Raw genomic sequence first — 22,148 nt, 5'->3', positions numbered from 1 at the left:
GCTTGGATTAGGTGAATTATATTGTATTTATAAGAAGGCAGAGACTTCCCTGGTGGCTCAGTGGTTAAGAACCTGCCTGCCAACGCAGGGGACACAGGTTCGAACCCTGGTCTGGGAAGATCCCACATGCTGCTGAGCAACTAAGCCCGTGCGCCACAACTACTGAGCCTGCGCGCCTAGAGCCCTTGCTCTGCAACAAGAGGCCACTGCAATGAAAAGCCCGTGCACCGCAACAAAGAGTAGCCCCTGCTCACTGCAACTAGAGAAAGCCCACGTGCAGCATCTAAGACCCAATGCAGCCAAAAATAAATAAATAAATTTATTTAAAAAAATTATAAGAGGGCAGAGTTAACATAGAATAGAAAATACAAAGGGAATGACTCTGTTTCAGTATCAATTAATTAATAAACAGAAGTCAATTAATAAGCGTCCTGCTATATGTCTGCTGTCCATTTAGATTAGTAAATTAGATTAAAAGAGAACAGCAAAATAATATATAGTGCCATGGCAAACATTATTGACTGTATCAGCCAATATACATTCTTAACCTCTTTTTTCCTTGCCTGCCTCCCTAACAGATCATAAAAAGCTGAGTCTGCTCTCCCAGGAAGGGTGGCCATGTGATGCAATTCTGGCCAATGAGACCCCTGTGGAGGTCTCTAGACATTATATGGGGCCACCACCACTCTCATCAGAATGGATTCAGAGTGATCTTTCCAGGGCCTGGAGTAGGGTGTGGTGAGTCAGACACTCACCTTGGTATAAGATTTATGAAGGTGGCAAAAAATCAGTAATTAAGGTAATATTTTAATGCAATATTAAAAAAATAAAAATTAATGCAAAAATATCCATGATGAATGAAATATCAACATTTATAATAAAGGCCAGGGTCGTTCCTGTTCGTCCAGTGGTTAAGACTCCTTGCTTCCACTACAGGGGGGATGGGTTCGATCCCTGGTCAGGGAACTAAGATCCCACATGCCACAAGGCCCAAAAATAAATAAATAAAATAAAATAAAATAAAATAAGGGCTGGGTCTGACAACACCAGAGTTTTAGAGTGAGGCAAATGAGGCTGAGTCCTGCAAGAGTAGGATCAGGTCACCCTAATTTCCAACCCACAGGTGGGGGGTCAGGGTGGAAAAAGTGATTGGTGGCACTTAGGTTTTTATGCCCACTCTCTAGCTGCAGGGGAGTCTAGGAAAGAGACTACCTGTAATTTTCAGTTTTGATAGTGAGAAGTGGGAAATACTTGAAAGGGATTCAGGAGCTAGGTCATCAAAAAGAATGACAAATGTCCACTACACTTAATGGAGTCATGGTAAAATGTCACCATTTGGGTCCATGAAGGGCTAGATCAGCATATTTTGGCTAGATTATTTTGAGGAAACCTTTAGTATTTATTAGAGTTGGGATACAGATAAATTAATGTATGACTATAGAGGGTGGAGAACAAAATTCCTCTCCTGAAACTGGGAATGCTCCAAAGAGAAGATAAGGTTTGAGCTGGGCTTTCGAGGAAGGAAAGGGGAAAGCAGAAAGAACAGTGAATTTTCAGTTAAAAAATGGGGTTCCCTGCTTCACTACTTGGCTTCCCAGCTGTGAGAATTCAGGCAAGTCACTTTGCTTCCCCAAGTGTTAGTTACTTTATCTGTTGTTAAAAAAACAAAAATTCCAACAAATAAATCTGAAGATCTATTGGCTTTGTTCAATCTTCATGAATCAGGCAGCATTCCAGCTAGTAAACAGAAAGGTGCTGTAATGGGTTGTACAAAATGGAAGGTTTTTGTGGTCAGGAGGAGGGTGGGGCAAGGAAGCTATTAGCAAAAGAAAAGAAAGAGCTGCTTTCGGCTAGATAACCATATTTTGGGGAAAGGGTGAGGTTCAATCATGCAGATTCCATCTTCTTCCTTTGTGGGAGTTGTGGGGGAGATGGAGAGGGTCCAGGTGACAGATTACCTCACTGGTGCTGACCAGAATATTCCAGACTGGATGATTGAGATTACATTACCGAGGGAAGGTGGAAACTGCAATTAGATCAGGTATCAAATCTAAGTTTATTATCATGGGCTTTAGCACAAGTGATGCCATTTTGGGCCTGTGGTTTTCTCTTTAACAGTAAAAACGTATCCCTTGTAACCAACAAGGACCTACTGTATAACACAGGGAACTCTGCTCAATATTCTATAATAAACAAAGTGAGAAAATAATTTGAAAAAGAATATATATATATATATATGTATAACTGAATCACTTTGCTGTACACCTGAAACTAACACAACATTGTAAACCAGATATAGTCCAATATAAAATAAAAGTTAAAAAAATAAATAAGTTAAAAAAAAAGCAAAAATAAAAGTAAAGGGCAAGGACTTCTCTGGTGGCACAGTGGTTAAAGAATCTGCCTACCAGTGCAGGGGACACGGGTTTGAGCCCTGGTCTGGGAAAATCCCACATGCCGCAGAGCAACTAAGCCCGTGCACCAGAACTACTGAGCCCGCGTGCCTAGAGCCTGTGCTCCACAGCGAGAGAAGCCACCTCAATGAGAAGTCCGTGCACCACAACAAAGAGTAGCCCCTGCTCTCTGCAACTAGAGAAAAGCCCGAGTGCAGCAACGAAGACCCAACGCAGCCAAAAATAAATAAATAAATCTTAAAAAAAAAAGTAAAGGGCAAGACCTTGATCTTGAAAAGTTAAAAGAAAAAACAACAAAAATCTTATCCTTTGAGACCTGCCAAAGAGCTGTGAAGATCGAATAGCTGCTCTCAAAAAGACAACAGGGGATTTCCCTGGTGGTGCAATGGTTAAGAATCCACCTGCCAATGCAGGGGACACAGGTTCGAACCCTGGTCCTGGAAGATCCCATATGCTGCGGAGCAACTAAGTCCGTGCGCCACAACTACTGAGCCTGCGCTCTAGAGCCCGGGAACCACAACTACTGAAGCCCACATGCTCTAGGGCCTGCATGCCACAACTGCTGAACCAGCATGCTGCAACTACTGAAGCCCCTGCGCCTATAGCCCGTGCTCTGCAACAAGAGAAGCCACTGCAATGAGAAGCGCACAGACCGCAACAAAGACTCAATGCAGCCAAAAAAAAAAAAAAAAAAAAAAAAAAAAAAGACAACAGGACGTGGAGAGAAGGGAATCCTCATGCATTGGTGGGAATGTAAATTGGTGCAGCCACTATGGAAAACAGTATGGAGATTTCTCAAAAAATAGAACTAGCATTTGATGCATCTTCCACTCCTGGGTATTTATCCAAAGAAAACAAGAACACTAATTAGAAAAGATATATGCATTCCTATGTTCATTGCAGCATTATTTACAATAGCCAAGATATGGAAGCAACCTAAGTGCCCATCAATAGATGAATGGATAAAGAAGATGGTATGTTTGTGTGTGTGTATAATATTCATATACATATGAATATTACTCAGCCATGACAAAGAATAAAACTTTGCCATTTGCAACAACATGGATGGACCTAGAGGGTATTATGCTAAGTGAAATAAGTCCGACAAAGACAAATACTGTATGATTTCACTTATATGTGGAATCTAAAGACAAAGGCAAATACTGTATGATTTCACTTATATGTGGAATCTAAAATAAATATAAATGAACAAACATGAAACAGAAACAGAGTTATAGATAGAGAGAACAAATAGGTGGTTGCTAGAGGGGAGGCAGGTGGGGGAAAAAGGTGAGGGAGATTAAGAGGTACAAACTTTTAGTTGCAAAATAAATGAGTCATGGGTCTGAAATGTACAGTGTGGAGAATATAGTCAATAACTATGTAATATCTTTGTATGGTGACACTTGTAATTAGACTTACATCATTTTGAAATGTACAGAAATATTGAAACAGTATGTTGTATAACAGGAACTAATATAATATAGATCAATTATACTTCAGAAACAAATAAACGAACAAACTCATAGAAAAAAGGATCAGATTTGTGAGGTGGGGAGGGGGAGGTGGATGAGGTGGTCAAAAGGTACAAACTTCCAGTTATAGGATAACACAAGTACTAGGGATGTAATGCACACCATGATAAATATAATTTACACTGCTGTACGTTATATACGAAAGTTTTGTTTTTTTAATTTTGTATTTATATGAGATGATGGGTGTTTACTAAACTTATTGTGATAATCATTTCATGAGGTATGTAAGTCAAAGCATTATGTTGTACACAAATTTATGCAGTGCTGTATGTCAATTATGCCTCAATTAAAATGGAAGAAGAGCTGTGAGGATCACCGGAGATTAAGTGTTTGCACGTGGTTTTTAGACTGAAAAGCGCTATGCAAACGTCTGGCATTGTGACTAAGTAGTTAAGGATGGGGAGAACTTTGACAAAAGGCACTGAGGGAGAAGGGCCTCTGGGCAAGGAGAATGAAAGGTGAAGTGGTATTTTTTTAAAAATAAATTTATTTATTTGTGGCTGCATTAGGTCTTCGTTGCCCGCGGGCTTTCTTTCGTTTTGTCGAGCGGGGGCTACTCTTGTGGTTTGCGGGCTTCTCATTGTGGTGGCTTCTCTTGTTGTGGAGCACAGGCTCTAGGCACGCGGGCTTCAGTAGTTACAGCACGTGGGCTCAGTAGTTGTGGCTCACGGGCTCTAGAACACAGGCTCAGTAGTTGTGGCGCTCAGGCGTAGTTGCTCCGCGGCATGTGGGATCTTCCGAGACCAGGGCTTGAACCCGAGTCCCCTGCTTTGGCAGGGGGATTCTTAACCACTGAGCCACCAGGGAAGCCCCGGCGGAGTGGTTTTTGTGTGCTAAGACAAAAGGAAACTAGGCTTTGAAGTCTAGAAAGATGAAAGTACTCAAGGAAAGCCTATGTTTTTAAGACCATTAAGGAAACAAAGCCTGGGACTCCAAGCTTGAAGGATAAAACTAAGCCCTATGGTCTTACACAGTTACACAAGAGCGTGGGGGTACCCTAATATCACAAAACACACTAATGAATGACTTGCACACACGCTTCTTTCTCTGCCTACATGGCCTCTATTGAAGGCAGGCAGGGACCATGTCTTATTCATCTTTGTTTCCAGGAGCCTGACACTTTCCGGTTGAGAGCACTGCACTCCACTCTCAAGGAACCAGTGAGTGACCAAAGGCTTGGGACCTCTTTGACTCAAGGGGTGGGATGGACTAAGCGGCTAGGTAGCCTTGAAAAGCAGGTTCTTCTGTACACACGGGGATGCCAAGGCCTCCAGCGGACCTATTTATGATGAAAATCAAGAGAAGGTGGGGGACCAAGATTACACAGGTGATAAAACTTCATGGAGCTACACATGAACGCGAGCACGCACCCACACGCACACGCACAAATGAGTGCATGCCAAACTGGTTAAATCTGAGTCAGACTTGTAATCTAGTTAATTGCATTGGTCTAGTCAATTGTATCCCGCCAATGTTAATTTCCTGGTTTTGATAATGTAGTATAGTTATGTAAGATGTTGAGGGAAGCTGGGTGGGTGATGGGTAAAAGGGACCTCTTTGTACTAATTTTGCAACTTTTTGTGAGCTTATAATTATTTCAAAATAAAAATAAAAAATACCTTCCCCGAGCCCAGCTCCGCCCACCCCGAGAAGGCTCCACACCTCACACTTCCGCGCTCAACCCAGCCTCTCCTGCTGGAATAAGGCGAGGAGGGGCGGGGCCGCGCACGCGCAGACCTGAAATCCCCACCGCTTCGCGGGGAAGTAACGCTTGCGCAGTCTGGGCGCCTGGCCGCCGCGGCAACAGTCTCCGCCGTGAGGGACCGGGCCGCCTTGGCCCCTCCGCTTGCCGTCTTTTCCGGCAGTTGGGGCGCTTCCTGTTGTTCGCACCCGTAACCGCCCCTCGGACCCTACCTCAGAGCCCCTCGGGCGTCCCGTCCCCTCGTCTGGTCGGCTGGCTGCTGGTGCTGGGGTTTCGCTTCTACTCACGTCGAGACCGCTGGCCCGGCCGGCGTTTGCGGCTGTCGGCTGCCCTCAGCCCTGCCTCCCCTGGGGCTCTGGTGAGTGTCTAGCTGCTGTTGTCTTCGGTCCATCCCTGGCTTTTCCCTTCTCTCCTCTTCCCCCGATTCTTTTCGGGGTTTTCCCCTTCCCGCTGGCGTCCTGTTTCCAGCCCTGCCCTTTCGGCCCCTCCTGACAGTCTCCCTCCTCCTGGCTTCCAGAGGCTCCTTGTCGGTCCTCTGCACGTTTTCCCAGTCCCAGACTCCCCACCCCGTCCACTCTGTCTTCGTGTGCAGTTGGGGCGGGGAGCCAGGCTTTCTTTTCGTGTTGCCTGCTTTGTCTGCTCCCTGCCACCGCTCAGTGCCCTTCGGGATGTCGGTCGTTATGAATGTTCACCTCGTCTTTTTTCTAAGAACCTGAGAGGTGTTGTGTGAGGCAGAGATGTTGGTACCTTTGCGTCTGCCCCCTTCCTGATGGTCAATCTTAGGGTACTGGCCTTCAGAGAAGCTGCCTCTAAACCACAGGGAAATTTAATGAAGACTCTTCTTTCAAGATGAGTGGAGAAAGAATGCCAGTTAGAACTTGGAGCAAAGTCTGTACAGAAAGACTTAGAGAAAGCATGCAGAACGGCAAGTAGAGAGACCAGATCTCCCAGTTGACTAAACGACACAAAGAGAAACTTGTTCTTTTTGAAGTGTACAGAGGAAGGCTGGAGTGAAGAAGCCCCGTGCTTCCTCTCCCTTTCAGCTCCCTTTGGCTCTGACTTAGAATTAGCCAGGCAGTGGATGTGGTTTCCCTAAGCACAAAACAACCACCGCCACAATAACAGGCTCCACTGTCCACCCAAGCGTTAGATGGCAGCTTCCTCATAAGACGAGGAGAAGAGCTCTATCCAACTCTGTATAGAAAACCATTCCATGTCCTAACCCTACCCCAGTCATACATACATATTTTCAGCTCCGGGTAATGGACATAAGAGACCAGTGTTTTCCTAGCAGATCTTTTATAAGGTACTTAACTATGCATAGCACTGTGCATGATATGGGGAAGGATATTAAAAGTAGTAAAAGATAGGGTGCTTGCTCTCCAGTGGCTTACAGTTAGTTCAGTAGGAGAAATTAGATATGTAACTCTTAAGGAATAGTCTCAGCTCCAGTGTTGAATTGTCCAAATATTGGGTTGTCAGTCACAAAGAAATAAAGAATTTTGGTGAGAAAAGGGGATATTTATGGAGTTAACAGGGTACCATTTTAAAGTCAATCAGTTAATCATGCGTAACTATCTAGATTGAATATAACAGTAGTTTTCATTTGATCTCCTTTTAACGTTTGCCCTGACTTATGAGGATCACATTCTTCTGTTAATTTTTTTTTTAACTTCTAAGAATTTTTTATGTACCTGTTATTTCTTAATTCTGAGTTGGAGAATGAAACAAATAGGGCAAAGGCCTCCAGTGGCCTATAGGTCAGGGCAAGAAGGCTTAAATTGTCAAAAGCTTTAGGCAAAGCCCTGTAAAGTACTTGGTTGGCTCACTAAACCTATAAATTGCTGTAGGGCACTAGTAATTGTAACTTTTTTTTTTTTTTTTTTTTGCGGTACGCGGGCCGCTCACTGTTGTGGTCTCTCCCGTTGCAGAGCACAGGCTCCGGACGCGCAGGCTCAGCGGCCATGGCTCACGGGCCCAGCTGCTCCGCAGCACGTGGGATCTTCCCAGGCCGGGGCACGAACCCGTGTCCCCTGCATCGGCAGGCGGACTCTCAAGCACTGCGCTACCAGGGAAACCTGAAATTGTAACTTTTGATGAAAGGTTATTAGAATTAGGCTAACCCTTTTATGAGCGGATGAAGAGGAGGGGGAGGAGGTTTGAAGAATCATCAAAGGGAAGGACAGTGCAACCTTTGCCATTACATCAGAGACTGTATGAAGGTTGGAAACCATTCAGCTAGAACATTGTTGGCCTGCTATATGAGTTTCTTTGAGTGCACTTAATCTGTTGATCTTTTACAAAGGTTAGGAAGTCATGGTAGTGACTTAAATGGGTCAAAATGTTTGTGCCCCAGATTTTATATACCCGTCAATGTACATGTAATTTTGTTCTTTACCTTTGTTGACACCTGAAAATCATTAACTTGCTCAACTTACGTTTACTAATTGCCTATTATATGGAAGGCGCTGTTTGTCTTAAACACTCTCTAGTTGTATTTTTATGTGGAAATAATTTCATTTGTTAAAATGTAAATATATATATATAGAGAGAGAGAGAGAGAGAAAGAAAGAAACAGAGACATTCTCCAGAAATTTTCTGACGAAGGAGGAGTACTAAGGGCTCTCTCGCTTCAGACTTGTTTTTAAATCTGCTTTTAAAATTTCTTCACCAAACTTAAAGTACATGTGGTTTTCATTGTGGGTGGAGGGGGTACAGGCTGACAAATAAGGAACCACACCCGAGCTTCATAAACCAAACAGAGGTTTTAAAAAAAATTCCACTGATAGCCTAAAAACATTTGAGTTTGCTTTGGTGTTAGCAGAAACTTTCCCATAAAAAGTAACATTTTATAGTAAGGTAGGGATGAGTTCAATATCTTGAATTTGTGATTACTGATCATATTGGCTCATCATGAATCAAAATGTTTGACTTTGAAGTAGAGCCTTGATTTTGAATCTTTTTTCTTTGATGACAGTATTCTTTGTGATTTTCCCTGAGTATCTTTTTATAAAATTGCTTAGTGTTAAGTCTATTTTCTTAGTAATAATAAGTGTTTGCACATTCCTTAAAAGCCTAAGTTTAATCTACAAAACAATTTAAAAGTCCTTGAAAATGGCCCTTGGCCCCTCCTGATTTTTACTCAGCTTCATATTGGGATGAAAAGATAGACTTAGAGGCAGGTCCTGTAGAAGGAAGGCATGATAAGGATAAAATATTGAGCATTATTGCCAATTCTGGAGCAAGTCAAGGTTGGTGAACAGTTTGGCGAGATGTGACAATGTAGGTTGGCAAAAAATATTTAGGGCAAATGAGATTTAAATTTAGGTGGGGAAAAAAGTTCTGTAAGCTATTTAAACCTTGTTGGTATCAGTTTTCAAATATGTAAAACTAGGAGGTTAGGGTCTCTTGTTTTTGAGATATCTTCCATCACTGAAATTATGATTCAGGTTTTTTCTTTTGTAATATTGTTTCCATCATAGGTCTTTGTTTTAACTTGTCAATTCAACTAGACGGTAAACGTCTATCAAATAACCATAAGCCATGTCACAGTACATATATACCTATGGATGAAGATTTTAGTCATAGATTTTTTTAAACTATAGAAATTGTAAATTTAAAAGTTCTTGGTAACTTAATGGTAATAGTACACACTCATTGAAGAAAATGTAGAAAATGTGGAAAACAAGAATAAAATCTATTGTATTCTCACTGCCTAGAGTTAGGCCACTAATAACATTTTGATATATATTTCTAATAATTCTGTGCGTATACAGTAAACACGTAAAATGGTATACATTCTGCTTTTTAACCTATTCTTTTTCACTTAGACTGGAAATATTTTCCCTGACATTAAACGTTTGAGCATTTTTTTTTTTTTTTTTTTTTTTTTTTTTTGCTGTACGTGGGCCTCTCACTGTTGTGGCCTCTCCTGTTGCAGAGTGCAGGCTCAGCGGCCATGGCTCACGGGCCGAGCTGCTCCGCGGCATGTGGGATCCTCCTGGACCGGGGCACAAACCCCTGTCCCCTGCGTCAGCAGGCGGACTCTCAACCACTGCGCCACCAGGGAATCCCTGAGCATATTTTAATTGTCTGCATATTAATTTCATTGTAGGACTTTCCCATAATTTAATCAGTTCTGTTGTTGGTTATTCAAGTTACTTCTAGTTTTTCTTTGTCATTACAATGCTGCATTGAATCCCCTTATGTGTGAATCCTTATGGGTCTTTGATTTCTTCAAGGTAGATTCCTGGATGGCAAAGAATTGTACTGTCTATGTTATATATTCTTAATATATGTATCTGGTATGGTAACCTTGTTCTCTTCTTTTTAAAAAATGCAACACTATGCTTTAAAGATATATTCATGTTGCTTTTAGATACAGGTAGATTGGCTTCTGACTGTTGTATGGTATTTCTTTGTATGCATCCACAACATTTTATTTATGATTTGCTTACTGAATTGCCTCCAACTTCGCATAACACAGGTGATGGCATAGTGAACATCCTCTGTAATGCACATCCTTGTGCATGTTCCCTTAAGCGCCTGTGTGACAGTTTCTGTAGGCCTTATACCTAGGGATGATATTTCCGGGTCAAAAAACATTAATGTATACTTACTTTCACCAAGTATTATGTTTGTCTGTTTTTTGTTATATATTGTTTGTCCTCCAGAAAACTTGGGTCAATTTACATTCCTACCAATAGGGTAAGAGAGTGCATAATTGGTGGATTCTAACTCCAAAACTAATACCTCTTTTTTTTTTTTTTGTTTCTAGCAGCCATGGCAATGACAGGCTCAACACCTTGCTCGGCCATGAGTAATCACACAAAGGAAAGGGTGACAATGACCAAAGTGACACTGGAGAATTTTTATAGCAACCTTATCGCTCAACATGAAGAACGAGAAATGAGGTAAAGAATTTTGAGAAAATTGTGTCATGGTTTTGGCATCCATATCTAGTATCATAAATCACATTCATAATATGGTTGAAAGGAGACAAGAATAGCAGTAGCTGTGTTACAGCCTATTCGAGTACAGTGGAGTGACAGTGTCACTGATTTCCAAAGCCCTTGCTATTAACCCACTTATTTCTGATACTAGTCAATAACATAAAATTTCATGGTAGTATAAAAAAATTAATTGGGCCAAAACCTTAGAGTTCATTGTGAAGGCAGTGTGATGTAATGGAAAGAGCAAACCTTATGGAGCCAGATCTGGGTTTAGAATCCTGCTGTTACCATTTAGTAGCTGTATGAGGTTGGAACGAGTTCTTAGTCTTCCTGCGTATCAGCTGTCCCATCTGGAAAATGGGGGTACTACTACTTGCCTTGCAGGATTGCTGTGGGGATTAGATAAAACATATATGAGTACCCACCAAAGTGCTTCACACAGTAATCACATAGTTAATGGGGTTGTAGCATTACCGAGTCCAATCTCGTACTGCTCGCTGCACAACAGGCCAATAAATTGAGAGATGAGTTGTTGAGGGCAAGAAATAGCGGCTTTATTCAGAAAGCCAGCAAACCGAGAAGGTGGTTTGCCCCTAAAGAACCATCTTGCCTGAGGCTCCTTTTGTATTAAAAGGGAAGGGAGTAAAGTCAAACATTTCCTGGTTCCAATCATTCTCCAGAGGCGTTGTGTTCATTTCTTCCTCCCTGCAGTCATTCATTCACAGGTGGGCCTGGTCAGGATGTTTCCTGTGAACTAAACAAAGGTATTTTAGCTTAATGCTCATTACCTGGGTTCCCAGAGATGGGCATTTATGTATAATTTAAGCTTATAGGCAACATCCCTTTAGTGATTAACTTGTAATAGAATACAAAAAGTTCTTCCCTATTACAGTAGCAACTATTGTTACTGATCTAGTGTGCACTATCCATGTAGTAACTCATAATTAAAATTTTTTTCCCAATATTTTATTATGAAAATATTCAAAAGTACAGAAAAGTTGAAAGAATTATACAGTGAATGCCTAGACATCATATAGATTCTACTATTATCTGTTGTTTTATCACATACCGATCTATCCATTCCTTTATCCATTCATTAATTCATCTTAACTTTTTGCTTGTACTTCATAGTATGCTGCAGATGTCTATATGTTTTACTTTTGAATATTTCTGCTTGTATAACAAATGGAGTTTTCTATATATATTTTAAGAGAGTGGAAAATCTGCATACAATGAAATGCACCACCTTAAGGGTACGTTTCGGAGTTTTGACAAATACATACACCTGTATAACTTAAACCCCTATCAAGACATAGAATATTACCATCATCCCAGAAAGTTCATCCCTGGAGATTCTCCTTCAACCCCAGGCCACTGTTGTGATTTTGTTTCTACCATAGATTAATATTGTCTATTCCATACAAATGGGACATGTATAATGGATTCTTTTGAATAAGGCATCTTGCACTCAGCCTAATGTTTTCAAGGTTCATCCATGTTGCTTTTGTGTGCATAGTTTGCTGAGTACCATTCTCTTTTATGACTACCATAGTTTGTTTATATATTCTTTTGTTGATAAAAATCTGGGCATTTTAAAGTTTTGGGCTGTTTTGAATAAGTTTCTCTGAACATTTGTGTACAGATCTTTTTGTGAACGTTTGTTTTCAGTTCTTAGGTTAATATTTAGGCGTGGAATGGCTGGTTTGTAAACATACATAGGTATATGTTTAGTTTTATAAGAAACTGCTAGACCTTTTTCTAAAATATTACCAACAGTGTATGAGAGTTCTAGTTGCTTTATATATATTTTTTAACATTTGTGTTGTCAGTCTTTTAACTTTAGCTATTCTTGTGGATGCTTAGTGGCATTTCATTGTTGTTTTATTTTTAAACTCTTCCTCTTTTTTTTTTTTCAATAAATTTATTTACTTTTGGCTGTGTTGGGTCTTCATTGCTGGGCACTGGCTTTCTCCAGTTGCGGCGAGCGGGGGCTACCCTTCGTTGCGGTGCATGGGCCTCTTAGTGCGGTGGCTTCTCTTGTTGAGGCGTGCGGGCTCCAGAGCGCAGGCTCAGCAGCTGTGTTGCAGGGGCTTAGTTGCTCCGCGGCATGTGGGACTTGGGTCCCCTGCATTGGCAGGCGGATTCTTAACCACTGTGCCACCAGGGGAGTCCCTCATTGTTTTAATTTGCATTTCTCTGACAATTTTTCTTTATGTGCTTTTTTTGGCCATTTGTGTATTTTCCTTTGTGAAGTGTTCAAATTTTTTGACCATTGAGTTTTAGGAGTTCCTTTTATATCTTAGATACTGGTCCTTTGTCATAGCTGTGTTTTGCAAGGTTTCCCAGTCTGTGCTTTCCTGTTCATCTAATTTGGCATTTTTTTCTTTTGTAGTTATTGCATTCTGTGACCTCTAAGAAACCTTTGCCTACCCCTAAGTCATGAAGATATTCTCTTATGTTTTCTTCTGGAAGTTTTATAGATTTAGTTTTTACATTTATATGACCCATCTTGAGTTAATAAGTGTGTATGGTATGAGGTGGGGTTTGAGATTTATTTATTTATTTTCCTTATGGATATCCAGTTATTTAAGCACTATTTGTTGCAAAGATTTTCTTTTCCCCATTAGGTTGCTCTGGCACTTTTGAAAATCAAGTACTGTGTAATTGTGTACCTGTGTCTGGGCTCTTTATTCTGTTTCATTGATTTATTTGTCTGTCCCTATGCCAGTATCAGATTTTTTTATTACGGTAGCTTTGTGGTAAGTTTTGAAGTCAGAAACTGTAAGTCCTCAACTTTGTTGTTCCTGTTTTTTTTCGAGATTGCTTTGGATATTCTAGTTTCTTTGAATTTCCATATAAATTTTAGAATCAGCTTGTCAGTTTCTACAGAAAAGCCTGATGGAATTATGGTTATAATTGTATTGAATCTGTAGATCAGTTTGAGGGAGAGTTGACATCTTAATATTGAATCTTCTGAGGCTTATCTCTCCATTTTGTTAGGTCTTTAATTTTTCTCAGCAGTATTTTGTAGTTTTAGGGTGGAGGTCTTTCATGTCTTTTGTTTGTCTATTCCTAGTATTTTTGGAGTTTTTTGATGCTATTGTAAGTGGATATTTAAAATTACATGTTCCACTTGTTTGCTGCTAGCATATAGAACTATAACTGAATTTTGTGTTTTGACCTTATACCCTGTGACTTGCTAATTTACTTATTCTAGTAGCTTTTTTGTAGATTCCTTAGGATTTTCTATGTGAACAATCATGTCTTAGCCAAATAGGGAGTTTTGTGTCTTCCTTTCCAATCTGTACAACTTTTCTTTCTTTTTCTTGCCTTTTTACATTGGCTAGGATTTCAGGTACAATGTTGAATGTAAGTGGTGGGAGTAGACATCTTTTGTTCCTGATTTAAGTGGGAAAGCACTATTTCACTGTTGTGATGTTAATGTAGCTTTTTCAAAGATGCTCTTCATAGGTTGGGGAAGTTTCCTTCTGTTCCTATGAAACTGAGAGTTTTTATCATGAGTGGATTTTGAATTTTGTCAAATGCTTTTTCTGCATCTTTGAAATGATCATACTGTTTTTTCTCCTTTATTCTCTCACTGTGGTGAATTACATGGACTGATTTTTGAATGTTAAACTAACCTTCCGTTCCCGGGGTAAACTCTCTTGGTCATAATGCATTATTCTCTTTCTGTGTTGCTGGATTCAGTGTGCTAACGTTTGGATAAGGATTTATTTGCAACAGCTTTCTGCAGGAGGGTGTAGATCATAATTTAAATGGGATATATGACTTGACCTTAAATATGCAGCTCTGTATGCGGAATAGCAAGATACTTTATACCTGGTGGTGGCTAGCTGTTGTTCACTGGGACAAACAAGAGCCTGTACAGTGCTCTTTGTTAGGATCATGGGGAATTCAAAAATAAATTTGCACACTCTATCTCTAGGCATGTGAAACCTGTTGGAGATGGTTATTTTCAAATACAGCCACTCTCTTGAAATCAGAGCTTCTGGAATTGTAGTTACAAAGCAAATGCTTATGAGTGCTCATTAAGTTACTTGTCTTATTTGATAATAGTCAGTTGTTTTTTTTTTTTTTTTTTTGCGGTACGCGGGCCTCTCACTGCTTGTGGCCTCTCCCGCCGCGGAGCACAGGCTCTGGACGCGCAGGCTCAGCGGCCATGGCTCACGGGCCCAGCGGCTCCGCGGCATGTGGGATCCTTCCGGACCAGGGCACGAACCCGTGTCCCCTGCATCGGCAGGCGGATTCCCAACCACTGTGCCACCAGGGAAGCCCGGGTTTTTTTGTTTTTTAATTAATTAATTAATTTATTTTTGGCTGCGTTAGGTCTTCGTTGCTGCGTGCGGGCTTTCTCTAGTCGTGGCGAGCAGGGGCTACTCTTCTTTGTGGTGCGCGGGCTTCTTATTGCAGTGGGTTCTCTTGTTGCAGAGCACAGGCTCTAGGCGCGTGGGCTTCAGTAGTTGTGGCTCGCAGGCTCAGTAGTTGTGGCACATGGGCTCTAGAGCGTAGGCTCAGTAGTTGTGGCTCATGGGCTTCGTTGCTCTGCGGCGTGTGGGATCTTCTGTACCAGGGCTTGAACCCGCGTCCCCTGCATTGGCAGGCGGATTCTAACCACTGTGCCACCAGGGAAGCCTAGTCAGTTGGTTTTTAATCCTACTGGCTCTGCCCTGTGGTGCATCATTGATATGTATCACATTCTCCAGGAACAAGATGATACATGGTTTTATTTACTTCGTTAGTAAGTGTTATATTTTGATTTACACTAAGATTGCACCCCAAAAATTGGTTGAAATCAGTGCTTTTTTTGTTTTGGATTCTCAAGATGGAAAGACCTTTCAAAAGCTTTCATGGTTTTTCTTTTCTTGAAGACCAGATTAATCAAAGCACAGTAAAAAGAGAATGTTAGACATTTAAGAGGATTAGAATGATTTTGTAATTTTTGTTATCAAATCACTATTATTTTTCATTTAAAAAAACAGATACTTTGAACTTTTCAGAATTAGTATTTCCTTGTTAATCTTTTTAGCGCCCTCTTTTTTAAAAATTTTTATTTATTTATTTTTGCGGTAGGTGGGCCTCTCACTGTTGTGGCCTCTCCCGTTGCGGAGCACAGGCTCCGGACGCGCAGGCTCAGCGGCCATAGGCTCACGGGCCCAGCCGCTCCGCGGCATGTGGAATCTTCCCGGACCGGGGCACGAACCCGTGTACCCTGCATTAGCAGGCGGACTCTCAACAACTGCGCCACCAGGGAAGCCCTAGCGCCCTCTTTTTTTGTTGCTGTTCTGTTTTTTATTTTTAAAAATTTTTATTGGAGTATAGTTGATTTACAATGCTATGTTAGTTTCAGGTGTACAGCAGAGTGAATTAGTTATACATATATATATATCTCCATTCTTTTTCTGATTCTTTTCCCATATAAGTTATTACAGAATATTGAGTAGAGTTCCCTATGCTATACAGTAGGTGCTTGTTAGTTATCTATTTTATGTATAGTAGTGTGTATATGTTAATCCCAATCTCCTGATTTTTCACTTCCCCCCACGTATCCCCTTTGGTAACCATAAGTTTGATTTCAAGATCTGTGAGTCCATTTCTGTTTTTGTAAATAAGTTCATTTGTATCATTTTTTAAATTAGATACCACATGTAAGTGATAACCATATGATGTTTGTCTTTCTCTGACTGACTTTACTTAGCATGATAATCTCTAGGTCCATCCTTGTTGCTGCAAATGGCATTATTTTTTTTATGGCTGAGTAATATTCCATTGTATATTTATATACCACATCTTCTTTATCCATTCCTCTATCAATGGACATTTAGGTTGCTTCTGTGTCTTGGCTATTGTAAATAGTGCTGCAGTGAACATTGGGGTGCATGTATCTTTTCGAATTATGGTTTTCTCTGGATATATGCCTAGGAGTGGGATTGCTGGATCATATGGTAGTTCTATATTTAGTTTTTTAAGGAACCTCCATACCGTTCTCCATAATGTTTGTACCAATTTACATTCCCACCAGCGGTGTAGGAGGGTTCTCTTTTCTCCACAACCTCTCCAGCATTTATTGTTTGTAGATTTTTTGATGATGGCCATTCTGACCGTTGTGAGGTGGTATCTCATTGTATTTTTTGCATTTCTCTAGTGCCCTCTTTTTTGGACATGAGTTGATACTTGTTCTTGAGTTTGGTGATACAATTTGATAAGACTATTTTACTTCAGGTTTTATCACCCCTAGAAAATTAAAAAAGAAAAACAGTATATAAACAACTCATATAATTCAACATCAAAAAATCAAACAACACAATTAAAAAATGGGCAGAAGGGTTTCCTTGGTGGCACAGTGGTTGAGAGTCCGCCTGCCGATGCAGGGGACACGGGTTCGTGCCCCGGTCTGGGAAGATCCCACATGCCGCGGAGCGGCTGGGCCCGTGAGCCATGGCCACTGAGCCTGCGCGTCCGGAGCCTGTGCTCTGCAACGGGAGAGGCCACAACAGTGAGAGGCCCGCATACCGCAAAAAAAAACAAAACAAAAAGAAAATGGGCAGAAGAACTGAACAGACACCTGAAAGAGGAAATGCAGATGGCCAACAGGCACATGAAAAGATGCTCAGCATAGCTAATCATCAGAGAAATGGAAATCAAAACCACAGTGAGGTTCCCTATATATGTGTTGGTATACGGTATTTGTTTTTCTCTTTCTGAAATACCGTATGCTAACACATATATATGGAATCTAAGAGAAAAAAAAAGAAAAAAAAAAGGTCATGAAGAACCTAGGGGTAAGATGGGAATAAAGACACAGACCTACTAGAGAATGGACTGGAGGATATGGGGAGGGGGAAGGGTAAGCTGTGACAAAGTGAGAGAGTGGCATGGACATATATACACTACTAACGTAAAATAGATAGCTAGTGGGAAGCAGCCGCATAGCACAGGGAGATCAGCTCGGTGCTTTGTGACCACCTAGAGGGGTGGGATAGGGAGGATGGGAGGGAGGGAGATGCAAGACAGAAGAGATATGGGAACATATGTATATGTATAACTGATTCACTTTGTTATAAAGCAGAAACTAACAAACCGTTGTAAAGCAATTATACTCCAATAAAGATGTTAAAAAAAAAAACACAATGAGATATCACCTCACACCTGTCAGAATGGCTATCATCAAAAAGAATACAAGTAAAAAAAAAAAGAATACAAGTAACAAATGTTGGTGAAGATGTGGAGCAAAGGGAACCCTCATACGCTGTCTGTGGGAATGTAAATTGATGCAGCCACTGTGGAAAACAGTATGCAGGTTTCTCAAAAAGCTAAAAATAGAGCTACCATATGACCCAGCAGTTCTACTCCTGGGTATATATCTGCAAAAAAACCCAAAGTCACTAATTTGAGAAGATAAATGCACCCCAGTGTTCATGGCAGCATTATTTACAATTGTCAAGATAGGGAAGCAACCTAATTGTCCATCAACAGATGAATGGATGAAGAAGATGCTGTTTATGTACATATATACATACACACAGAATGGAATACTACTCAGGCATAAACAGGTATGAAATTTTGCCATTTGCAGCAACATGAATGGACTTGGAAGGCATTATGCTAAATGAAATGTCAGAGAAAGAAAAATACTATATGATATCATTTATATGTGGAATCTAAAAACTACCACAAACCAGTGAATATAACAAAAAAAGAGGACTTCCCTGGCGCAGTGGTTAAGAATCCACCTGCCAATGCAGGGGACCCAGGTTCGATCCCTGGTCCGAGAAGATCCCACATGCCACAGAGCAACTAAGCCTGTGCACCACAACTACTGAGCCCACGTGCCACAACTACTGAAGCCCATGTGCCTAGAGCCCATGCTCCACAACAAGGAGAAGCCACCGCAATGAGAAGCCCGCGCACCACAACAAAGAGTAGCCCCCACTCGCCACAACTAGAGAAAGCCCGCGTGCCGCAACGAAGACCCAATGCAGCCCAAAATAAATAAAATTACAAAAAAAAAAAAAAAACAGACTCACATATAGAGAACAAACCAGTGGTTACCAGTAAGGGGGGGCAGTTTGGGGAGGGGAGTGGGAGGTATGAACTATTGGGTGTAAGATAGGCTACAAGGATATATCGTACAACATGGGGAATACAGCCAATATTTTATAATAACTGTAAATGGATTTTAAGCTTTCAAAATTGTATCAAAAATTAAAAATTAACAAAAAAAGAAAGAAAAACAGTGATTGTCAGGTGCTTCCACAGTAGTAAGTAAACTAAAATTAGAACTGTCAGAAATGGAGTTTCAAGTGTTTTGATGTTATGGGGGAAAAGTCACAGAACCTTGATAAATAAGCAGAGTTTTAATGATATGAGACAATTGATGGTAAAGAAACATTTTATTATGGGTATATGGCTAATATATGATGAGCAGTTTGAAATAATAGGTATTAGGCTAATAAATTTGAGGGCTAATAAAAGAGATCATGTTGTAATACAAAATTTTATTTTGTTTGTATATGCCTTGTCTTGTTGCCTTTAAAATCTCTAGTATTTCTCCCACTTATATGCAACTTTTGTGCTGTTCCATTTATAGTAGAACACTGGGTTATATTTGAACAAAGGATTTACTGCAGGGGAAATGAGACCAAAGCCTAAAGGCAGAAGAAAAAAATCATTTGCAAATTGTTTTCTGTATAAAGGTAGAATATGAGAACATTGGGCTGTTTCATAGAAACACTACAGTAAGTTCTGTATATTGGTTTCAACACAGTTAAATTCCTTGAGTCTAGTGCCCATTGTACAGTGTTGCAGAATGCTTATTAAAGCTACTTATAGATGGTAAACTGAATCCCTTCAGTAGTGCAAGTTTATATTCTTTTTTTAATCTGTGTTTTGCCTTCAATAGTGGCCTCTGTGGTAAGCTTCTCCAGGAACAGCAATTCTCCTGTTCTCTTATGTGATCCTAGGTACACATAAGAGAGATAGGTGTTGATAATTGCCTAGTTGTTCATAGAAAATTAATGGTTTGGATAGTTTGAGCAGTTTGAAATCAAAACTGAGGCAGCTGGCATTTCTTTTTACAATATTCTGTGTTGTTTCTGTTCTTTATGAATACTATTTTGGTGGATTAATTAAAGCCATAAAAGCCTACTTTAATAGGCAATAATTGTATGCTCTCCCTCTAAATCAAATAAGAACTATCCTGCATTTTACCCTCTGAGAACCAGCATTTTCTGCTACTTCTCTTCCATATTCTTACCCAGGTTTTCCTAACTGTTTGCTTTTAGTCTGATCTGATACTGAGTTGCAATGTGTGATTATTACTAGTGAGCAAGTGTCAGTTTTATTTGGGCCCCAGAAATGGTTAAGTCTAGACTTATCTAATGATATTCACTGACTAGATATCAGTCGAACAAAAGTAATTTGTTGAGATTTTTAAAATTTTGTGTAATCATTATTAGGGTATTTCTTGAGAATTCAGTTTTGATCATGGAGATGCCCACTGTTTATTTCTATACCATTTTTCCTGATTATTTTAAGTGTGTCATCAGCAGAAATTAGAAATATTGTCTACTCAACTTGCTTGTAGAGTGGACTAGCCTTTTCCTCCCATCCCTGCTGCCTCTGAATCAAGCTGTGCTTGGAGGCGAGTCTAAATTAGGTGTAGTGAAGGGGGCTAATTAAAAGAAGTAGTCATGAGTGTGTGTGTACATTGTGACATGTTCCGACCTTTTTTCTTTCTTTTTTTTTTTTAATTTAGCAACATACATTTTAAAAAGTTGCTGTGTACAAAGCATTATTCTTAGTGGAGAAGGAGGATTCAGATGTGGTCCCTGCCTTCAAAAGAACTTACCATCTCACGTGGGAAATGGTCTCACATGATAATAAATGGAGCTCATTCCCGGAAGCCTTGCTGGGTGGGGTTGGGTGTGGCCTCTGTGTGTGAAAGTGCCTCTCCCTCCCAGGGTTCTGCTTTGGAACACTGGAGTTGAGCTGAAGAGGCCTCATCAAAGGCTGGAGTGTTAGCTTGCGGGGCCCTGCGACCAGAGAGACATGTGGTGGAGGGACCTGCCTTTCTTAATCATTGTGGGCATTTTTAAACACACACGTAGAAAGACTAATACAATGAGCCCCCATATAGTCATCCCTCAGATTCAGTAATTATCAAGACTTTGCTAAATTTGTTTCATTTATTCCATTTTATTCTTTCTTGCTATTGTGTTTTAAAGCAAATTTCAAACATCTGTCATTTCAATCCTACGTACTTCAGTATGCATCTCCAAAAATATGGCCATTTTCTTGTCATCACAATGCCAACGTGAGTCTAACCAAGTTAGTAATTCCTTGGTATTGTCTTACAGAGGATGTCATTTGTAAGCCTTTTGTAAGACGTCACCGTGTTTGCCATTTTTGCGTCTTCAAGATCTTTGTTGCTTGGTCCCAATAAATCATTACCATGGATAATTTTGCATGATAGAGGCTTTTTCTGGATACTTTCTCTAATGAAAGAATCTGAGGGGAATTCCCTGGCAGTCCAGTGGTTAGGACTCCGAGCTCTCACTGCCTGAGGCCCTGGGTTCAATCCCTGGTCAGGGGACTAAGATCTCACATCTCGTAAGTCGCGTGGCGCGGCCAAAAAGAAGAAAAGAATCTGATTGTGTTAAAGGTGTTGATTCTGTTAACTTTACTCTCAGGCAGGTTATCTACTGAGACCAGTTTAATTACACTTGCAACAGAGCTGTAGAATACTGTCCAGTTTAGTTTTAAAATTTGGGCTGCCTCTGTGACACACATTGTGTGATAGCACATTGGACTGCTGTCACAGTCTGGTGTGGTCATTCAAAGAATATATAGTCAGAAAGTATGATGGTGTTTGATACTTAAGGCACAAAAGGAGCTGACGATGGTTGAGTTCTTATAGTTCTTGCCATGCATTGACTCTTCTTATTCTTCTCTACTTCAACTATTTAACCATGGAAATGGAATAATTTTCACTCCTGAAATTTCCAATAGTACAGCCTTCTCCCTCCAATACATATGCACACAAAGATGCATATCCCAAAATATTCTGGGAACTAGAAGAAAAGTGAGCAGACTGGGAGCCATGCAGATGCTTTCTTCTTCCCGTCAAGGTCAGAGTAGATCTTTTCACTTCCTGGGAGTTTGGACACAAATTCTTGTTTATCATCTCAGCCTGTGGATTTGTACTGTAATATGATTTCTAACAGTAATTAAATATAATTAAATAAAAATATTCATTTTAACTAAATACTATTATAGCAATAAATACTCATTGACTAAAATAAAACTCATTATCTTCCCATGTTCCTCTCTCTGTGCTTCCTGTCTTGGTTAGTGGCATCATTATCCTCCCACGCAAGAAATTCTAAGACTGTTCCCTTGACTCCTGCCAGTTGGTTATCTTTGCAGTAGCTCTGTTCACTTCATTCTAGGTTTCCAGCCCTAGTTCCAGGTATTTATTGTCCGTCGGACTAACGATAGCTTCCAGTTTGCCTCCGTCTTTGTCAGT

The 22,148-nt window shown here is 40.4% G+C and overlaps 1 protein-coding gene across 2 annotated transcripts in view; it reads left to right on the top strand.

Annotated features, from left to right (window-relative positions):
* The first annotated feature begins 5,780 nt into the window (after positions 1–5,780).
* Positions 5,781–22,148, top strand: part of STK38 (serine/threonine kinase 38) — a 42,098-nt gene continuing 25,730 nt past the window's right edge. Inside the window, exons 1-2 of one of the 2 annotated variants that reach the window (XM_082848292.1) lie at positions 5,781–6,009; positions 10,429–10,564. In XM_082848292.1, the coding sequence (XP_082704418.1) occupies positions 10,434–10,564 (131 nt within the window). In that variant the 5' untranslated portion in view covers positions 5,781–6,009; positions 10,429–10,433. The remainder of the gene's footprint in view (positions 6,010–10,428; positions 10,565–22,148) is intronic. The other variant, XM_082848291.1, reaches the window with a different exon arrangement.

This window comes from Leucopleurus acutus, assembly GCF_964270905.1.
Source record: "Leucopleurus acutus genome assembly, chromosome: 10".
Classification (NCBI taxonomy): domain Eukaryota; kingdom Metazoa; phylum Chordata; class Mammalia; order Artiodactyla; family Delphinidae; genus Leucopleurus; species Leucopleurus acutus.
Note: the sequence above shows the minus strand (reverse complement) of the source record. Positions and strands in the feature narration are given on the sequence as shown.